Raw genomic sequence first — 17602 nt, forward strand, 5'->3', positions numbered from 1 at the left:
ATTTAATGGCTTAGAATAATAAATGTTTATTATTACTCACAAGACTAGGATCCAGCTGGTCTTAACTGGGCCCACTCATGCGTCGGGTGCGCAACTCTGCTCATCTTGGCTGCGATCTCTCACATGTCTGGGGCCATAGGCTGGGCTGGCGTGGCCCTGGCTGGGACATCTGGGCTCTCATTCTGCAGTAGGCTAGACCAGGCTTGTTCACATGGCAGTGGCAGGGTTCCAAGAGAAAGACTGGAAATGCCCAAAGCTTTTTGAGGCCTCAGCTTGGAACCAGCATAGCATAACTTCTGCCACATTCCACTAGTCAAAGCAAGGGGTGAAGAAATAGACTCCACTCATGATGGAAGAGCTGCAAAGTTATATTGCAAGGAGTGTTGACATAGAGAGACCATTAATTAGAGACATCAGTCTAACACATGGGCTTGAAGGATAAATAGGTAGGATTTCGAAGGAGGATGAGAGGGAACTGGTGTGAACCTCCCCTGATCTAAAGAAAAATATGCCTTGACTGTCCCCCACCCCACCTCGCTAATATCTGGGAAACCCATGAAGCGTAAGCTTCTCTACTGGCTCATAGGTTTTATCACTTGAACTGTTCTCTGTCTCTCAGAAAAGGGTATCTCATTGAAAGTGCATCTATAATTGTCTTGAGACGGTTTCATAGAATACATTATGTTGTTTTGCAAGCTCCCTGGCATACGGTCGTATTTCTTGCACAGTTATCTTGACCATGTTAGTGTTTCCACAAATAATGATTCTTCTCTCATAGGATTACGCCCATATGTTGACCTGTGTTACTGAAAGAGAAAAGTTTATTGTACCCATCAAAGCTAGAGGTGCAAGAGCCATCCTGGATTTTCCTGACACGCTGAATTTTTCCACTTGCCCTGTCAAGTACAGCACTCAGAAGATTCTGCTGGTACGAAACATTGGCAACAAAGATGCTGTGTTTCACATCAAAACTCATAGGTATGCATTCCTTCGGCTCTTGTTTGTGATTGATTATAGCTAAATCTAGTCAGCACAAGTAATTTGCTAGAATAGCAGTCGGGGTAGAAGTGCTTGTTACAATCTTCAGCTGCAAGATTGATGCTCGCTGATGTAGAGCAGACCGCCACAGGAGGAACAGTCTGCACGTGTCCCACCCCCCTTGGGGGCAGGGGGACTGTCCATTTTTAGATTTCAGGCCACTTGTTTGCCCTGCAACCTCAACTCTCTGCTGGGTTCAAGAAAAGTTGTGATTTTGTTGTTTATCTGTTTTATGTTGATTATTAGAGTGAGAGAGAGACTCTTCCCAGCTTTCTGCATCCTTGGTGGAAGCAGGACTCTGAACCACGTTCAATAAATCAACCATCAAAGGCAAAGGAAAAGTTCTTTTGAAAATCATTGTCACCTGACATTGTCCATAAGCACCTGTCCAGCTTTTGTTTGTCATCTCGTGGTGAGACTCCTGCATTTTTACTGAAGGAGAAGGAAGCAAGTTGTTCAATTGGTCCACATGACTTAGAAGGAACCAATCTTTCTTGATTTAAAAAAGGCCTCCCCAAACCACCGTCCATACTATACATTAGACACTTCCTGTTACATTGGTATTTTTCCACTGAAAAAGCGAATCCACCCCAGGCAGAAAGCAAGTGCAGGCAGCATATCTTCCCAGACTGTTTGGCTGAATCTTAAAAACTACACATAAGTGGCAATTTCTTACATATCGCATTCATGTAAAGTGAAACAAAATCACTTCACAGATTTAATAGTGTGAATTGCAGGAAATGATCTGAAACTTTTCCATCCATATAAATATAAAGGTGAATCATCTTTCCTAGTATAGAGAGACTTCTAAGGTAAAATGGTGAGTCAACTCAAGGACTAGTCAGGCATCATAAAGGCATTAGAAACTCTAACCCAACCTTCCCATTTTACAGATGAAGGAAGTAAGGTCCGAAAAGGGAAATGACTCCAAGTTCCCTCAGTAAGTTAATAGCAAAACCTGGAATAAGACAGCATGGGCCAGTTCTGGGCTTATTCACCCACAGATCCATTTCTCACACTTACCCTGCTCTGCTCAGTATCGCTGTGGCGCCATGTTAGCCCTCCTAGCACTGAAAGGAGATTGGAGAGTGGGAAGAAGCCAGGATATTTCTCCTCCTCCCTCTCTGACTTCAGTAGAGTCCTCAGCAAGCAGGTGCGTCTCCTCTATGCTTCTATCTCCTGTCAGACAGGCCTGCCACTGTTCCAGCTTCTGGCAGGTCCCCCGGGTCTGATAACACTTCTTCCTCTCCTTTTGTCTCCAGCTCCGTGGTGGGAATGGCTTATTGCTGTTACTAATCCTTGATCTGCCCCACTGTCTTAAGCTGGGCTTTTCATCTCTCCCATCGTCTGTGGAAACAAGTCTCTCAATTAAATTCCATGATATTTTTGTTTTCCTGTTTAGACTCTGCATGAAATAGTTTTATGTTCTTTCGACAAAATGCATGTTTTCCAACCATGTTGTCAATTCTGTAATCTACCTCAAATCCTTCCAATAAATTCCTTTTCTCTCTAAGTTAGCCAGAGTTGGTTTCTCTTGTTTGCACCTGAGAGCCCTCATGGCCACAAAGAGAGAGGATGCGGTTGGATTTGTGGTCACATCATATTGAATCAGGATCTCTGGGGACATCCCCTGACAAATATCCATTCTAAAAACGCATGGGTGATTGTGTTGCCCAGACAGGGTCGAGGACCATTCGTTCAGTTAACACGATCACCAATAGACATGGTAGAACATGGGAGATAGCTTGAGAATTTGGAGTCAAAAACCCAGGGTCTACTCTTGGTCTTGCCCCTTTTAGAGTCAATATACAGTTAGAAACAATATCTCCCAGGAAATTTTTTACAAAACAGATCGTGTTCTTTTCATTGAAATAATGACTTAATTAATGGTTATGTTTATGAATAGTTAGGTTCGTATAAATTATGAAAAATAAAACTTCGTTTATGTGTCTTTGCCCCATTAGAATGTAGCTCCTCAAATGCGAGGAGTGTATCTAACTCTTCATTTGTATGTCCCCAGCATCTAGCAAAGTCTCTAGAATAAATAAGTGCTCAATAAATGTTTGTAGAATGTCTAACCAGCAATATATCACAGAGGCAAAGCTACAACTATAAACCTCTACAATAATTTAAAATAAAAAACATGCTCCAAGGACTATAAAAGAGGCATAATGTTTTTCACACTAATAAAAGGAGCTGCAACGTGCTATAAAGTATAGAGAGAGCAGAAACAATTACTCTTGAACTTTATTATAAATTTGACCTAAATCTTTAGTAGGTACCAGAATAACTTGGACTATTAAAGTAGGATTAATTTTGGAAATTGAAAGGATTAAGAAACAATTTCAAAATCTAAAACCTTGAGTTATGAATCCGTTAATAAGAAAGATTATCTGAAGAAAAATCCTAATATTATATTCAATATTTAATATAGTAGAACCAATATTTACTGTTCTGCTAAAATATTGCATCTCTTGGGTGGAATAGTTTTAGTTTTAAGAGGAGTTCATAGTGGATTAAAAAAAAATTCAGAATCTTTCTTGTGGCTCATGATTTTTAGCAAACCCAAGTTCCCTCCCTAACTAACTTATTGGATATTAATGAGAATTTGATATCAAAACCAAACATTTTGGGAGACAGAGCCAGCCTTATACCCTTTTACCTCTTTGTAAGAGCATTTTTCTCACACTTGATGTTTTCTAGCCTGTTCAGCCTGTCTGCCTTTAGTAAAATGAAATGCAAAATCAAATTATAGACAGTGTTTAAGCACCAGAACTTAATACACTCTACCCAATTAACGTCTGATTTATTGAGAAAGCTTAGGCAGCTCTAAGTAGATGGCTATCCCAGGTGCTTTTCTAACTACTGAAGAAGTTTAGTGTGATGTGAATCCAACAATTAGCACAACGGGAAGGTTTCTGTTACCCCTGTATGGAATTTGGATTTCTGGAGGTCCTAGTGAAGGGTCGCTTTGTCCATAGAAAATTAGCTTAAGTTCTGCAATGTACTACCATTCACTTCATTTCAAAACTGTTCTTTTGCTACCAAGAAATGTTTGTAAAGAAAAGGAAAGCACAGTGTAGAAAGAAAAATATTAGGAACTGGGGAAGCAAAGATAGAAGAAAATAATGCCACGTTGTTTTCAAAGCCAAGAAACTGGACTCAATTCTCAACACTGCAGATTCTTACTGAAGCCGGAAGGAAGGAAGGAACTTTTAGACTATGAGACTCACTTTCATCTCCCACGAAGCAGAGGTTCTCGAGATCCTGAAAGTCTGCTCTTTTTCTGTTCCACCAAGATGTTATAAAGGTTAATTAATGATTATAGATTTTTAAAATTTCCCTTTAAAAGTTGATTGTAATTCAACTCAACGACCTCTTCTGAGTGGCTCCTGTCAATGAACTGTGCATGGGGTGGTGAGAGACACAAAGACGAATCTAACCAGGTGGCTTCTGCCTTCGGAGTGGTTCAGGGTAGGCAGGAAGCACTTGAGCTTGAAGGCAGGCTTCCATCTCTGCTGCTCCACTAGTTAGTTTGGAGCATCTGTTTTCTCTTGTCTAAAATGCAACCAGTGATATCTTCTTTCTCAAGATTTTTTTGAGAGTTAAAACAATTGACGTGTGTAAAGTCCCCAGTGTAGTACCCAGCATAGAGTCTGTGCTCGTGAAGTTGTGATTGCTTTCCCCGTCCTGTCATCTCAAGTCTCTCGCTCTTGAGAGAGGCAGGCATGAAAAACAACTACAGTACAAGGTGCACTGAAGTAAGATGTAAAAAGAAAGTTACAGCCTCTGAGAGGAAGGAGACATTCTTTACAAGAGGGAGGAACAGGGAAGATGCTGCATAAGCGGTGACTTCGAGTCTGGGCTGTGATAGGTGACTTCAGAAGAGTATGACATATGGAAAATGGTGAGTATTCCTGTGCAACCCTAGCAGTTCTGGAAAGTCAAGGTCGGGGCACAGTCTGCCTGGAAGGGAGAGGAGGGAGGGGGGGGAGGCTGTGGGTGAAGAAACTAAACAATCCCATCCCGTCCCACCCCAGCCTGACTTGGAGCGTAACAGATGTGTAGGATATTTGGACATACGTATGTGTTTAATGAGAATGTGAAAACTATTTGGGAGCAGATTGTGTGGGACGTCGAATGCCTAGGAGTTTGAACTTTATTATGCAGATTATGAGGGCCACTGAAGGTGTTTGAACAAAAGATGGATGTGTTTTTTATAATATCTCTAGAGCAGTGTGAAGGATTGAGAGGAGAATGATAAAAACTTGAACTTGAAAATCTAAACACCCAAGCTCATCTTCAGATAAAAGGCTCATCTTTTATCTAGGAAATGAGGGACATAACAATAACAACAACAAAAATAATCATAAACACTTGTTTAGCACTTGCTATGTGCCAGACATTTCTCTAAGCTCTTGATCAACTCCTTTAGTCCTCACTACAACCCTAAGAAGTAGGTGCTGTCATTACCCTCATTTTACAAATGAGATGACTGAAGTTCAATGACTTGCCCAAAGTCATGACACGGTTGAGTTTTGAACTCATTCAGCTGGCTAAGTGACTAGTAACCACTACCTCATAGTGTCCTACAGCAATGCCTAGGGTTCTTTGGAGGACTGGTGCCATAGGTGTGGGAAAAGGACAGACAAAGGAATGGGAAAATACAGAAGTGAATGGAGAGGGAGAGCAAAATAGAGAGCACCGAGAAAATAAACAATTGCCCACGGCAGGAAGCACCAGAGGTCCTGTAGTAGTAATCTCAGGTGCCACCAGTGCTACCCTTGCCATAAGTTCTGTACCTTCATAGAAGAAAGCCTAGGTTTTCTGAAGTTAAGTCCATTATCTAAAAGGAAAATTTAAAGAATGAAGACTCTAAAAACAGTTGTGATTGAAATAAATAATCAGAAACAACTTAGCCTGCCAAATATATTGTACAACACATTCTTTTGAAAAACTAGCAATTTAAAGAAGTGAAATGGACCATGAAAATAATTAAATGGGCTGGGTTTCCTATTTAGAAGGAAGTTATTTAAGGTACTTCATGATCAGATCCAGATTCTTTCTTGGTACTCCCTTCCAGGACAATTAAATGAAACTATTTCCTATTCCCCAATCCACCCTACCTCCTCACAATGTCTGCATGCTCAAATTCTACTTTCAAGACACAGAATTTGTCCCCAGTTTGCCTTTCCAAATGCATTTTCCACTCTTCTCCAGCCTGCTCTCGCCCAGGAGGCTGAACAGGCCTGGAAGGGAGAGGAGGGAGGGGGGGGAGGCATCGGTCAACAGGCTCCCATGCGTCTGGCTTCTGGTTGGGCACAGCCACTGGGAGGCCCAGCAGGCAATCAGACAGGAGGATGTGAGGTCAGGACACTTTTCCTCCTAGTGTCTTTCTTGTGAGGCACCTGGGCTGGCCATCTCTCTTGACTAAAGCTCCTTGCTTCCTATAAGGCAGCCTTATCTTAGGACTCTCATGGGTTTCAAAACCACTCCTTCTCCTTGGTTCTTTGGGCCTACAGGTGGTGACAACTCTGCTATTAATAACCCTGGACAATTGCATCATCTCTTGTAGTCCCCCTCCTTCCTCCCCTTTTAAATAGACCCTTTGTTAAACTGTCCTCAAATTATCCTCATGTAATTGCTCCATCACTTTCCTTTTGGGGCTCTGGTATATTTTTCTGTTATGAAGCCTTCTTTTCTCTGAACTCTCGTAAAACTTGGTTTTTATCCCTTCACAGGTACTGTTCTTTTGCAAATTACAGTATTTGCATACGTGTTGTAAGTCTGTCTTTCGGGAATCACTCAATGAATGTTAGATTTGTAACCATGGGCCCTCCAGGACCAGTTCAACTGACCCCATCTCTTACCAACAGAGTGATTAAGAATTGCCTTTCAGAAAATCTGTGAAGTCACATATCCAGGGCATGCACAAAAGAAAAAATCTTGACCTGAAATGAAAAGATCCTTCTTCCCATGGAATCCAAGGACCAGGATATGACCCGAACTTGAAAGTCAGACTCTTCTTATCAGAAGCAAGGGGTCTCTCATTTAGGAAGATCCAGTGTTAAAATTCCTTCCCCACCTCATCAAAAATGTTTCGAACCCTATCGTAAAAGTTTAGAACCTCATCGTGTTTATAATCTCATCATAAATATTTAAAACCTTACCATAAATGCTTGAAGCCCACCAATCAAAACCTGCCCCACCAGCGTTTCCACGTCCCAGCCTGTTCTCTCTAACCTCTTAAATTTTGCCCCAAATCCTGAATCAGGGAGACAGATCTGAGGGCACACACCCCCTGTTCTCCCTGCAGATCAATCTGGAAGAATAAAGCTGATCTCTTTTCCCAAAGGTTGATGCCATAATTAATTGCCTTGTTTATGTGCATTGGGAAAGTAAACCGCAATTTTGTACGGTAACAATGATGTGTCTCCATGTGTGTTGCAGGCCTTTCTCTCTAGAGCCATCTGTTGGAACTCTTAATGTGGGAGAGTCCATGCAACTAGAAGTGGAGTTTAAGCCACAGACTGTGGGCAATCACAGCCAAAGACTTATCGTGTATTATGACACAGGTATGCATTATTCTTTGTTAAAAGTCCTACATGCTAAGAAAGGTCAGATGGGAAATATGGTGAAGCAAAATAGGAAATGGTTATTCTGGTGGCGTTACAATAAGCTAAGATCCACGGGGTAAAGAACCAAAGCATGAATGCCTTAAACAGAAATAATGTTGAACCAGATATAAATTCCACCTAACGGGTTTCTCCAATGCTTGAAAGCCTCAGGGCTCAGGAGGGAACCTACACCCAGAAGTCCCACTGGTAGATTGAGGCTGTTTACATGTAAATGGAACTGAAAGGTAACTTAATACCTCATGGGTTTTCCATTTGACTTATTGCTGCATTTGTCTAACATTAAAAATGTAAGCCCTAGTTCAGAATGTTCTTGTGTGTGCCCACTAGTCTATATAAGATCCAATTGCTTTTATCCTTAGAATGTGCAGATGTCTTAACATCTTACTTAAATATAGGACTGTGTCTGTTGCCACTAGCATTTCCTTGAAGACCACACCTGCATAATCATGAAATTTACACATTGTTTTTGCAAATATTTAGTTTATAGTCACGCAGACTGCATGTACATTTTGCAAGTCTCCAAAGTTGGTTTTTAAATTAATATTTTGGGGCTGGCCTGGTGGCATAGTGGTTAAGTTTGCATGTTCCACTTCAGCAACCCAGGGTTTGCAGGTTTGGATCCTGGGCATGGACCTAGCAACACTTTCCAAGCCATGCTGTGGTGGCATCCCACATAAAATAGAGGAAGATTGGCACAGATATTAGCTCAAGGACAATCTTCCTCACACACAAAAAATTGATATTTATCATTCCCATTTATTATTTCACGATTTTTCTGATTTTCTTCTTACTTCCTTTTTTACCCATTTATGTTGACTGACCAAGATTGTCTGCTGCAGAAGGGCATCGTAGGGAGAAAACAGAAGTGCACAGCCAGGGAAAGAGCAACAAATGACATCTAGGTCACAGTTCAGAGTTGCTGGCTTTGTGGATGCGTAAATGAGCAGGACCATTCAAGACCTTGCCTAAGGACTGGTGGTTAAATGGTCCTGGCTCCACGCTACCTGTCATAACAACAACAAATAACCAGTGGCACAGACTATATTTCTTTCCTTTTAATGTTGCCACAATTCACTGGCTGCTAGCAAGAGAAACCTAACCTGAAGTAGCTTAAGCAAAAGGTTAAAGTTTTGGCCCATGTAACCAAATAGTAGAAAGTTAAAAGCACAGCTCATGACACGCCAGGGACGCTGATTTTCCAAAATAATCGTGGCATTTTACATTCCCACCAACAAAGCATGAGAGATGCTTCACATTCTCGCCAACATAGAGTGTTGTGGTGTTAATTTTAGACACTCTGGTGGTGTGAAGTGATGTCTTCTAGTGGTTTTAATTTTCATTTCTCTAATGATTAACAACGTTGAGCACCTTTTCGTGTGCTTACTGGCCATTCATATATCTTTTTTAATGAGGTGTCTGTCCAAGTCTCCGGCTCATTTTTTATTGAGTTGTTTTTCCTTTTATTATTAATTTGTAAGAGTACTTTATAACTTGATATTCTGAATACTAGTCATTTGTTAGATATATGTATTAATATATTCTCCCAGCCTGTAGCTTGCCTTTTCATTTCCTTAATGATATTTCTTGATGAGCAGCAATTTCTAATTTTGATGAAATCAACACATTATCAATTTTTTTTCTTTTACGGTGAATGCTTTTTGCCTTCTTGCTAAGAAATCTTTGCCTTCTCCAAGATCATGAACATATTCTCCTATGTTTACTTTTAGGAGGGTAATAGTTTTAGCATCTATGTTTAGTTACTGACTCATCTTTGATTTCGTTTTTGTGTGTATGTGAGCTAGGGACCACGTTTGTTTTCTTTTTTTTTCCCATATGGATTATTGGCTCTTCTCCATTCTGTTACCTTATTCTAGAACTCTAATTAGTTACGCTATTGTTCTATTACTTAATCTACCATTACTCTATTATTTGTTCCATTTAACCTCTGTGTTTTCCATTTCTCCCATTTTATGTCTCTGTAGCTTTCTCTGGATACTTTATTCTTATCCATTCAATAATCTCCTATTCAGTGAAATCTCATCTGCTGAGTTTTGCTTTTTCAATTATTATAATTATTTTCATTTCTGAAAGTTTTATTTGGTTCTTGTCGAATCTAATTGCTCTCTACTCTTATTTTTGAAGTTTTCCTATAATTTCTTAAATATATTAAGCATAGTTATCTATATTCTGTACCTGATAATTCAGGTATATTGTCTGCTTAGTTAGTTAGCTTGCTGTTTATTATTTCTGATGGTTTCCAACCATGGTACCTGTAGGGGAGGAAAAATGTGTTTGTCCTCTATTTTTCTAGGTTTTTGACTGGGGCCCCTGTAACAAAAGACAGATTAACAAGAGAAAAACATACAAATTTATTTAATATAAATTTTAAGTGACACAGAAGCCTGTATAAGGAAATGAAGACCTGAAGAAGCAGTTAAACCTGAGTGCTTTTATGCTGAGTTTGATGAAGAGTGAGAGTCGTGGAAAAATGTGATAGGACAAAAAAGGGTTTGAGCTAAGTGTAGTAAACTGGGGGAAGGCCTGTTTGTTTAGATTCCTCCGGGCATTCCTCTGTCTTTCGAGATTAAGATGCTCCTTTCTTCCAGGTATAGGAAGGCACCTCTCACATGAGGGTCTTACCACCTGCTTCAGGGGCAGTTCAGAAAATCTGTCTTGCACCTGCCGTTTCTCATATTCCTTCAGGTTGAAATATTCAATATGCTAAGGTGCCAGATTTGGGGGTTGTGTGTCCTGATCTCCATCATATCTTGTGCCCCTTCGTGTTTTGTAATGTTTGGATATAGCGTCCCCACTTTGGGAAGGCCCTGGACTTTATGTCATGTCCTAGGCACACAATGCGGTAGTTAAAGCAGAAGTTTGAGGGTTAACAAAAGCCCTTCGAGTAAAAGACAGCTTTGCACTGGATTATTTCCCAGCATTCTTCACTGTACTTCGATGTCCTTATTTTCCTATCAGGTTAGTGATGAATTTTAAAGTAGTTTAAAAAATATTTTATGGAGTATTTTAGCTAATTCAATCTCCAGTTTAATCTGCTGCTTAAAACTGACTCCAATTCATCCTTTTTTCACATTGTTCAGCATTGTCTATAGAGTATTTTATCCTTTCCCACTATATAATCCTTTCTATTATCATATTATGAACATGGTTTATCCCTCCATGTATGTAGATTTTCTTTAATTTCTTTCAGCAGTAGTTTTCTGGGTATAGGCCTTGAACATTTTGGTTAGATTTATTCCTATATATTCATTGGTCTTTGATGATCATGTGATTTTTTATTACATTTTTTAAATTGAAGTATAATTCAGATACAGTAAGATGCACAGATAAATGTACCGTTTGATGAGTTTTGACAAGTGTAAATACATGTGTAACTACCACCCCGTTCAAGATACAGAATATCTATCACCTCAGAAAGTTCCCACATGCCCTTTCCAGTCCATTCCTCCATTCCCTATCGCAGAGGTTCTGATTTCTATCACCCTCTATTAGTTTGCTGGTTCCTGGACTTCAAATAAAGGTACTCATACAGTATACACTCTTTTGTGTCTGGTTTCTTTCATTCAACATAGTGTTTTTGAGATTTATTCATACTGTTGTGTGTATTGGTACAGTCATGCACCACATAACGATGTTTCAGTCAATGACGGACTGCGTATCCTACAGTGGGCCCATAAGACTAGAACCTTATAGCCTAGATGTATAGTAGGCCATACCATCTAGGTTTGTGTAGGTACACTCCGTGGTGTTCACACAACAAAGAAATTGCCTGACGACGTATTTCTCCGAACGCATCCCCATCCTTAAGTGACAAGTGACTGTAATTTTCTTTTTGCCCCTGAGCAGTATTCCACTGTGTGATTATACATAATTTATTCATTCTCTTGTTAACACAACTTTGGATTGTTTGACGTTTTGGGCTATTATGAATAAAGCTTTCATAGCCATTCTTGTACAAATCTAGTGTGTATCTGTGTGTGTGCTTGCACACGCTTGTGTACATATGTTTTTATTTCTCTTGGGTAAATATTTAGGAGTAGAATTGTCGGATCATAGAGGAGTTATATACTTAACTTTACAGGAAGCTTCCAGATAGTTTCCTAAGGTGGTTGAAGTGTTTTATGTTCCCACCAGCAAAGTATGAAGGTTCCAGTTACTCCAAATACTCATCACCTCTTGGTCATGTCAGTCTTTTAATTTCAGTCATTCTGGTGGATGTGAAGTAGTATCTACTTGGTTTAAATTTGCATATGCCTAATGACTAATAATGTTAAATAACTTTCCGTGTGCTTCTGCCTATTTTTATGTCTTCTATTCTCAAGTGTGTTTTCAAGTTTTTTGTCCATCCTTTACTGGATTATCTATAATTTTGTTATTGGCTTGTAGTTTTTATATATTTTTGGTACAAGACTTTCAGAAATGATTCTTGTGAATATTTTCTCACAATTAGTGGATTATCTTTCTAATTTTCTTAACAGTGTCTTTTCATTAGCAAAATAATTCAATTTTGATGAAGGACAGTTTATTGCTTTTTTCTTTTACAGCTCTGTGGTATGTTTTTCTAATTTTATTTCCTAAATTTTTGTGTGTGTATCAAAATACAATGAATTTTGTATGTTGATCTTTTATCTACAGACCTTGATAAAGTACCTTATTAACTCATGGTTTATCTGTAGATGATTTTTTATTATGTATATATACAATCAGTCATCTACAAATAATGATAGTTTTATTCTTTTCCAATTTTATGCCTTTTAGTTCTTATTCTTTCTTACATAGTCTAAGCCTTCAGTACAAATTCAATAGAATGGTAATAGAACATCCTTCTCTTGTTCTCAGTTTCAAAGGGAAGTTCTCATTGTTTCATCATTTAGTATGATGTCTTTAGTTCTCATTGTTTCATCATTTAGTATGATGTCTTTAGTGGATATTCTCTATCAAATTAAGAAATTCCCTTCTTTCTCTGGGTTTCTAAAACTTAATCTTGAATGGGTGTTGAATTTCATCAATTACTTCTGCATTTGTTGAAAGGATTATATGTTATTTCACCTTTATTCTTCTAATGCTCTGATTGATTTTCAAATGCTAAATCCCTACTATATTCTGGGCTAAATTTAAGTTTTAAATATTTTTATTTTTATTTTAATAAACCACTGGATTAGAATTGCTAATATTTTTTGAGATTTGCTATTATTGTTTGAGAGTTTGGCATCCAAATTCATGAGAAAGATTAGCCTGTAATTTTCTTTTCAAATAATGCCCTTGTCTTTGGTCTAAGAGAACAAATTAGTTTCATAAACAAGTTGGAAATTATTCTCCTTTTTTATTCTCTGGGAACTTTTTTTTTTTTTAATATTCATGTTACTTCTTCTTTAAGTGGTTGAAAATTCATTGTTCAAGCTATCTGGGCCTAGAGCTTTTTTTTTTTTTTTTTGAGGTTTTCAATTATTTAGTTTATTTAGTAGATGTAGATCTACTAAGATGTTTCTATTTTTTCTTGTGCAATTTTTGGTAAACTTTTTAAAAGAATTTTTCCATTTAATCTAAAAATGTAAATTTGTTGGCATAAAATTGTTCGTATAACCATAAATATTTGTAATGTCTGTAGGATCTGTAGTGATATCTCCTCTTCCATTATTGATATCAGTAATTTGTGTCTTTTCCCCCTTTTTATTTCTTGATTTGTATTGTTAGGGCTTTATCAATTTTATTAGTTTATTCAGAGAACCAACTTTCAGAATGGTTTTCTCTATTATTCATTTCTTTTCAATTTCATTGATTTCTACTCTTATTTCATTCCTTCTACTTTCTTTAGGTTTCATTTGTTATACTTTTTCTAAATCTTAGGAGGGATTCTTAGAGCATTGACTTTTCAACCTTTCTTCTTTTATAATTAGACATTTAAGTCAATAAATTTTTCTCTAAACCTGACTTTATCTTCAGCCCATCTGTTTTTCTATGTTTCATTTTCATTAACCCTTAGTTGAAAATATTTTAGAATTTCCATCTTTATTTCTTCTTTAACCTGTTAGCTATTTAGCAGTGTATTGCTTAATATTCAAACATTTGGAAATTTTCTAGTTTTCTTTTTGCTATTGGTTTCTAGTTTAGTTCCACCAGTGACAGAAAATAAATTCTTTATGAGTTCTGTCCTTGAAATTAGTTGAACCTTACATTATGGCCCAGAATATGTTCATTTTGGCAAATGAGCCCTGCACACTTGAAAAGTGCATATCCATAAATATCAATTAGGTCAGGTTTGTTGGTAATCATGTTGCTCAATCTATATCTCTACTAATTTTTGTCTCCTTGTTTTATTAGTTATTGGAAGAAGTTTTCATTTATATATTTTGAGGCTATGAAACTAGGTGTGTACACATTTAGGATTATTATAAATTCCTATTGAATTAATCATCTTATCATTATGAAATGTCTCAATGGTTAGTAAGATTTCTGGCATTAAAGCCTACTTGATGTGATATTTTATAGTACAGCAGGTTTCTTTTGATTAGTGTGTGCATAGTACTTTCCGTTCATCCTTTTACTTTCAACTTCCCTGTATCCTCATATTTAAAGTGTGACATTTGGAAGCATCACCAGGTTATTGGTGGTTTTGAATCGAGTCTGAGAATCTTGGTCTTCAGTTCTTTTATGTTGAATGCAAATACTGATATATTTGGGTTTGACTCTTGTGTTTGACTGTGAAGTAATTGTTATCATTATGGGGAAATTATAGCTGAATTTCAACAAAAGTCTTTGTGTTGTTTGTGTTGATAGTGGATGACAGTGAAAAAAATATGAGTGTTAATAAACTCAGTCAGTTATACTTTTCTTCCAGCTGGATCTCTATATCTTTGTGAGGTATCATTTTCATTTGTGTCAGCCCCTAAAATTAAGTATCGGAAAAAACATGGCCTTAGAATTACCTTTGGTTCTCTATATCACAGGATTTTAAACCAGGAGTTTAAAAAAGAAGGAAACATAGTCAATCTTTTTGCTCTCACTAAAATAATTGTTGGCAAAACATATCAAATTATTTTTAAAATATTGTTATCTTTCTCATTCTTTTTAATATTTTGGGCTGTATTTTTTAATGCATTTGACATGAGTACTCTAGTATATGGGTATAATTTATAAACAAACAAGTCTACATATGTTGGGAGTATAATGTCAAAAAATTTTCTTTGCTTGAGTTTTGAGACCAACAGGCATGGAGAGCTCATATATCAATAGAATCAAAACTTGAGAGACTTCAGGAATAATCTAATCCAGTCCTTAGATTTTAGAAATAAAAAACTGAAGCCCTAAGAAATTAAGTGGCTTGCCCAAGGTCACATAACTAGTCAGAAGCACAATGAGAATCCAGACTCAGACTCTCAACCCCTGTGGACTGCTTTTTCCACCGTAGTGGAGCATCCTCCTACTCTCTCATGCTGCTATGGATGCAGTTTCACTCTCTTAATCCATTGACTTCGAAATGCAGCTGCATTTTCCCAGTGATCCTCTGTCTGGATTTTCCTTTTACGTGAGTATTTAGATTGACACCTATACTTACATTTGTAGTCCTGGGCTATTTGTGTATTAAAATTTAATCATTCATGGAAGTTGATTTCTACACCCTGATGTTTTGGTGTCAACTTTGGTTCATGAATAAAGTCATTTTCTAAAGATTGCAGACAGAGGTAAACTGTCTTGCAGCATTTTTTCTTACATGAAATGAACTGCTAGAAAGAATATGCTTTCATCTTTATTGTGGGTTATCAATGACCAGAACCTATAACCTTTCGTTAGTGAAAAACAGTAATGACCGCCTAAACAATTAATCATGGAGCTTTTCTAAACAGCCATGATCACTGGCTTCTCATTTCACTAAATAAGCATGGTTGAACTTTCTGCAGCTGTTTGAAGGATGAATTGATTTGAGGATGGAAATTTAGCATGGGTTTTTCTTCATACTTCCTCAAACAGTGTTCCAGAAGGAGGAGCACTGATACTCCTCGGTGGGAAGTACTCAATTACTTTTCTAAGTTGCTGGTCCTCCAGTGGATATATTCTTGATTAAATGCAGCCAGGAGATTTTGCTTTCTTGACAAACAGAGTTTTGAACCAGTGCTCTAGCAATTAAAGAGGTCGTGTGAATTTCACCAATATCTAATATTTTGCTCATTAACATTTTCCTGCACCAGAACTCTCCCCTCCTTTCTTCCTGTGTATGCCCTTATGTAGTGAAATCAAGTTTAGGGAATTGATTTTATCCCAGAAATGATTTACTCATCTTTTTTATTGTAATCTAAAACTGAGAAAGAACTGAAGTATCTTGATACATCTTACAAACTAATCTCTACAGGAGAGGTTAAGAATACAGTTACTCAAGACTACATTAGTAACAGCAAAACAAAACAAAACAAAAACCGAACCAAAACAAAACAGATAAGTAAACTAGTTCTATCATTTCAATAAAACTGAGAAGTGAAAGTATTATTTACCTATTAAGAGACAAACAAATGGTTAATTGCTTAGGTTTTGCACTTTTCACCTGGGTATTGAGAAACTTTTAATCTAAAGGTTCAAGGAGATATTAGTATTCAGAATAGGTTTTTTAAAAAAAGGCATTCCTATTGAACTCTTGGTTACTTGAATAAGCACCAGAAGTAGGAGCACAGTGGTGTTTTTCTTTTTCAATACCTGGTGAGATTACTTCAACTGAAAGGTGACATTAAGCACTGGCATAAGCAGGAAATAGAGCTGATGCACTTACTCAGCATTTTGTAAGGTATTATGTCTCTCACTGAAGAGGAGATATTTCAATTTAGGAGTCAGAAGTTGGCAAATATGCTCTTCTCACCAAAGATGTGATGATGTATTATTATTAAATATACCAGCAATAGCAATATCACTACTTCCTGGGCAGCTTTACAATTACATATATATTTTATTCTAATAAACCATAAAGAAACTCTTTTTCTCCTAAAGGCCAATAAAGGAATACCAAGATATAACATAGTAAGTAATTGTGTGATATGCTATCTTGCAGTTGAAACGACTGAATAATATGTATCTGAATATACCTATACAGACTCACCTGGATAATCTTTGTTTCCATTGTGTGATTATTGTAATTGATTATAAATGTGTGCAGTTATAATTAGAAAATCTGGCAAAACATAGTTATTGTAAAAGAAGCAAACGTTTTCACAGGGCTGTAGAGGCAATGGAAGCATTCCTTGGCCTGGTTTTCTTTTCTTCATTTCTTAATCCATAGTTTACGATGGAGAAGAGCAGAAGCTGGGACTTGCTGGGGTCAGGGATGGTTTAGGGGAGGGGAGTGAGGGTTCCGTAAATTGCACAGCGAGTGAAGACTCTCAAGTTATTAGGTGTTAGTGTTTAAAGGGACATTAGAGGACGTCTCTTTAACTCCCCTCATTTTAGAGATGAGTAAACTGAGGCCCAGAGACATTAAACGACTGTATACCTATTAAAGTTGGAGCTCGAACCCAGGTCTTTGGCATCCTCTGAGGCCTGCACTCTTTCTGTAATTCTCTACGGCCCTCTCTGCAGTTTAAGAATACTGATTTTGGCACTGCCACTGATGTGCTGGGTGAGCTCAGTCCAGTCATGTCATTTGTTTCCTGAACCCTTTAAAGAGAGAGCACCTCCGAAGAAGTTGGATTCAGCAATTCACTTGAGTGGTGGATTTGACCCTGCTGTGACCAAGAGATGAGAAGCACTCTTTCCATCAACTTGTTAGTTCCCTGGAGAATCTATGGCTCCACTCATATATTTTATTTACTGTCATCTGTTGTCAGAATGTACCGAAACCACAGTATGAAATGTATTTGGTATATAGCTAGCTTCACATTTTTTTGGGTAAAATTAGTTTTGTTCATATTTGTTTCTGCTTGATTGAT

General features: G+C 37.6%; 1 protein-coding gene across 8 annotated transcripts in view; it reads left to right on the forward strand.

Moving 5' to 3' along the window:
• Positions 1 to 17602, forward strand: part of HYDIN (HYDIN axonemal central pair apparatus protein) — a 335679-nt gene that overhangs the window by 57628 nt on the left and 260449 nt on the right. For 7 of the 8 annotated variants that reach the window (XM_046683578.1, XM_046683582.1, XM_046683583.1 and 4 more), the window contains exons 6-7: positions 779 to 978; positions 7489 to 7613. In XM_046683578.1, the coding sequence (XP_046539534.1) occupies positions 779 to 978; positions 7489 to 7613 (325 nt within the window). Of the gene's footprint in view, positions 1 to 778; positions 979 to 2994; positions 4946 to 7488; positions 7614 to 17602 lie in introns of those variants that run through there. The other variant, XM_046683585.1, reaches the window with a different exon arrangement.

The sequence above is a fragment of the Equus quagga genome, chromosome 13, assembly GCF_021613505.1.
Source record: "Equus quagga isolate Etosha38 chromosome 13, UCLA_HA_Equagga_1.0, whole genome shotgun sequence".
NCBI classification, from domain to species: Eukaryota; Metazoa; Chordata; class Mammalia; order Perissodactyla; family Equidae; genus Equus; species Equus quagga.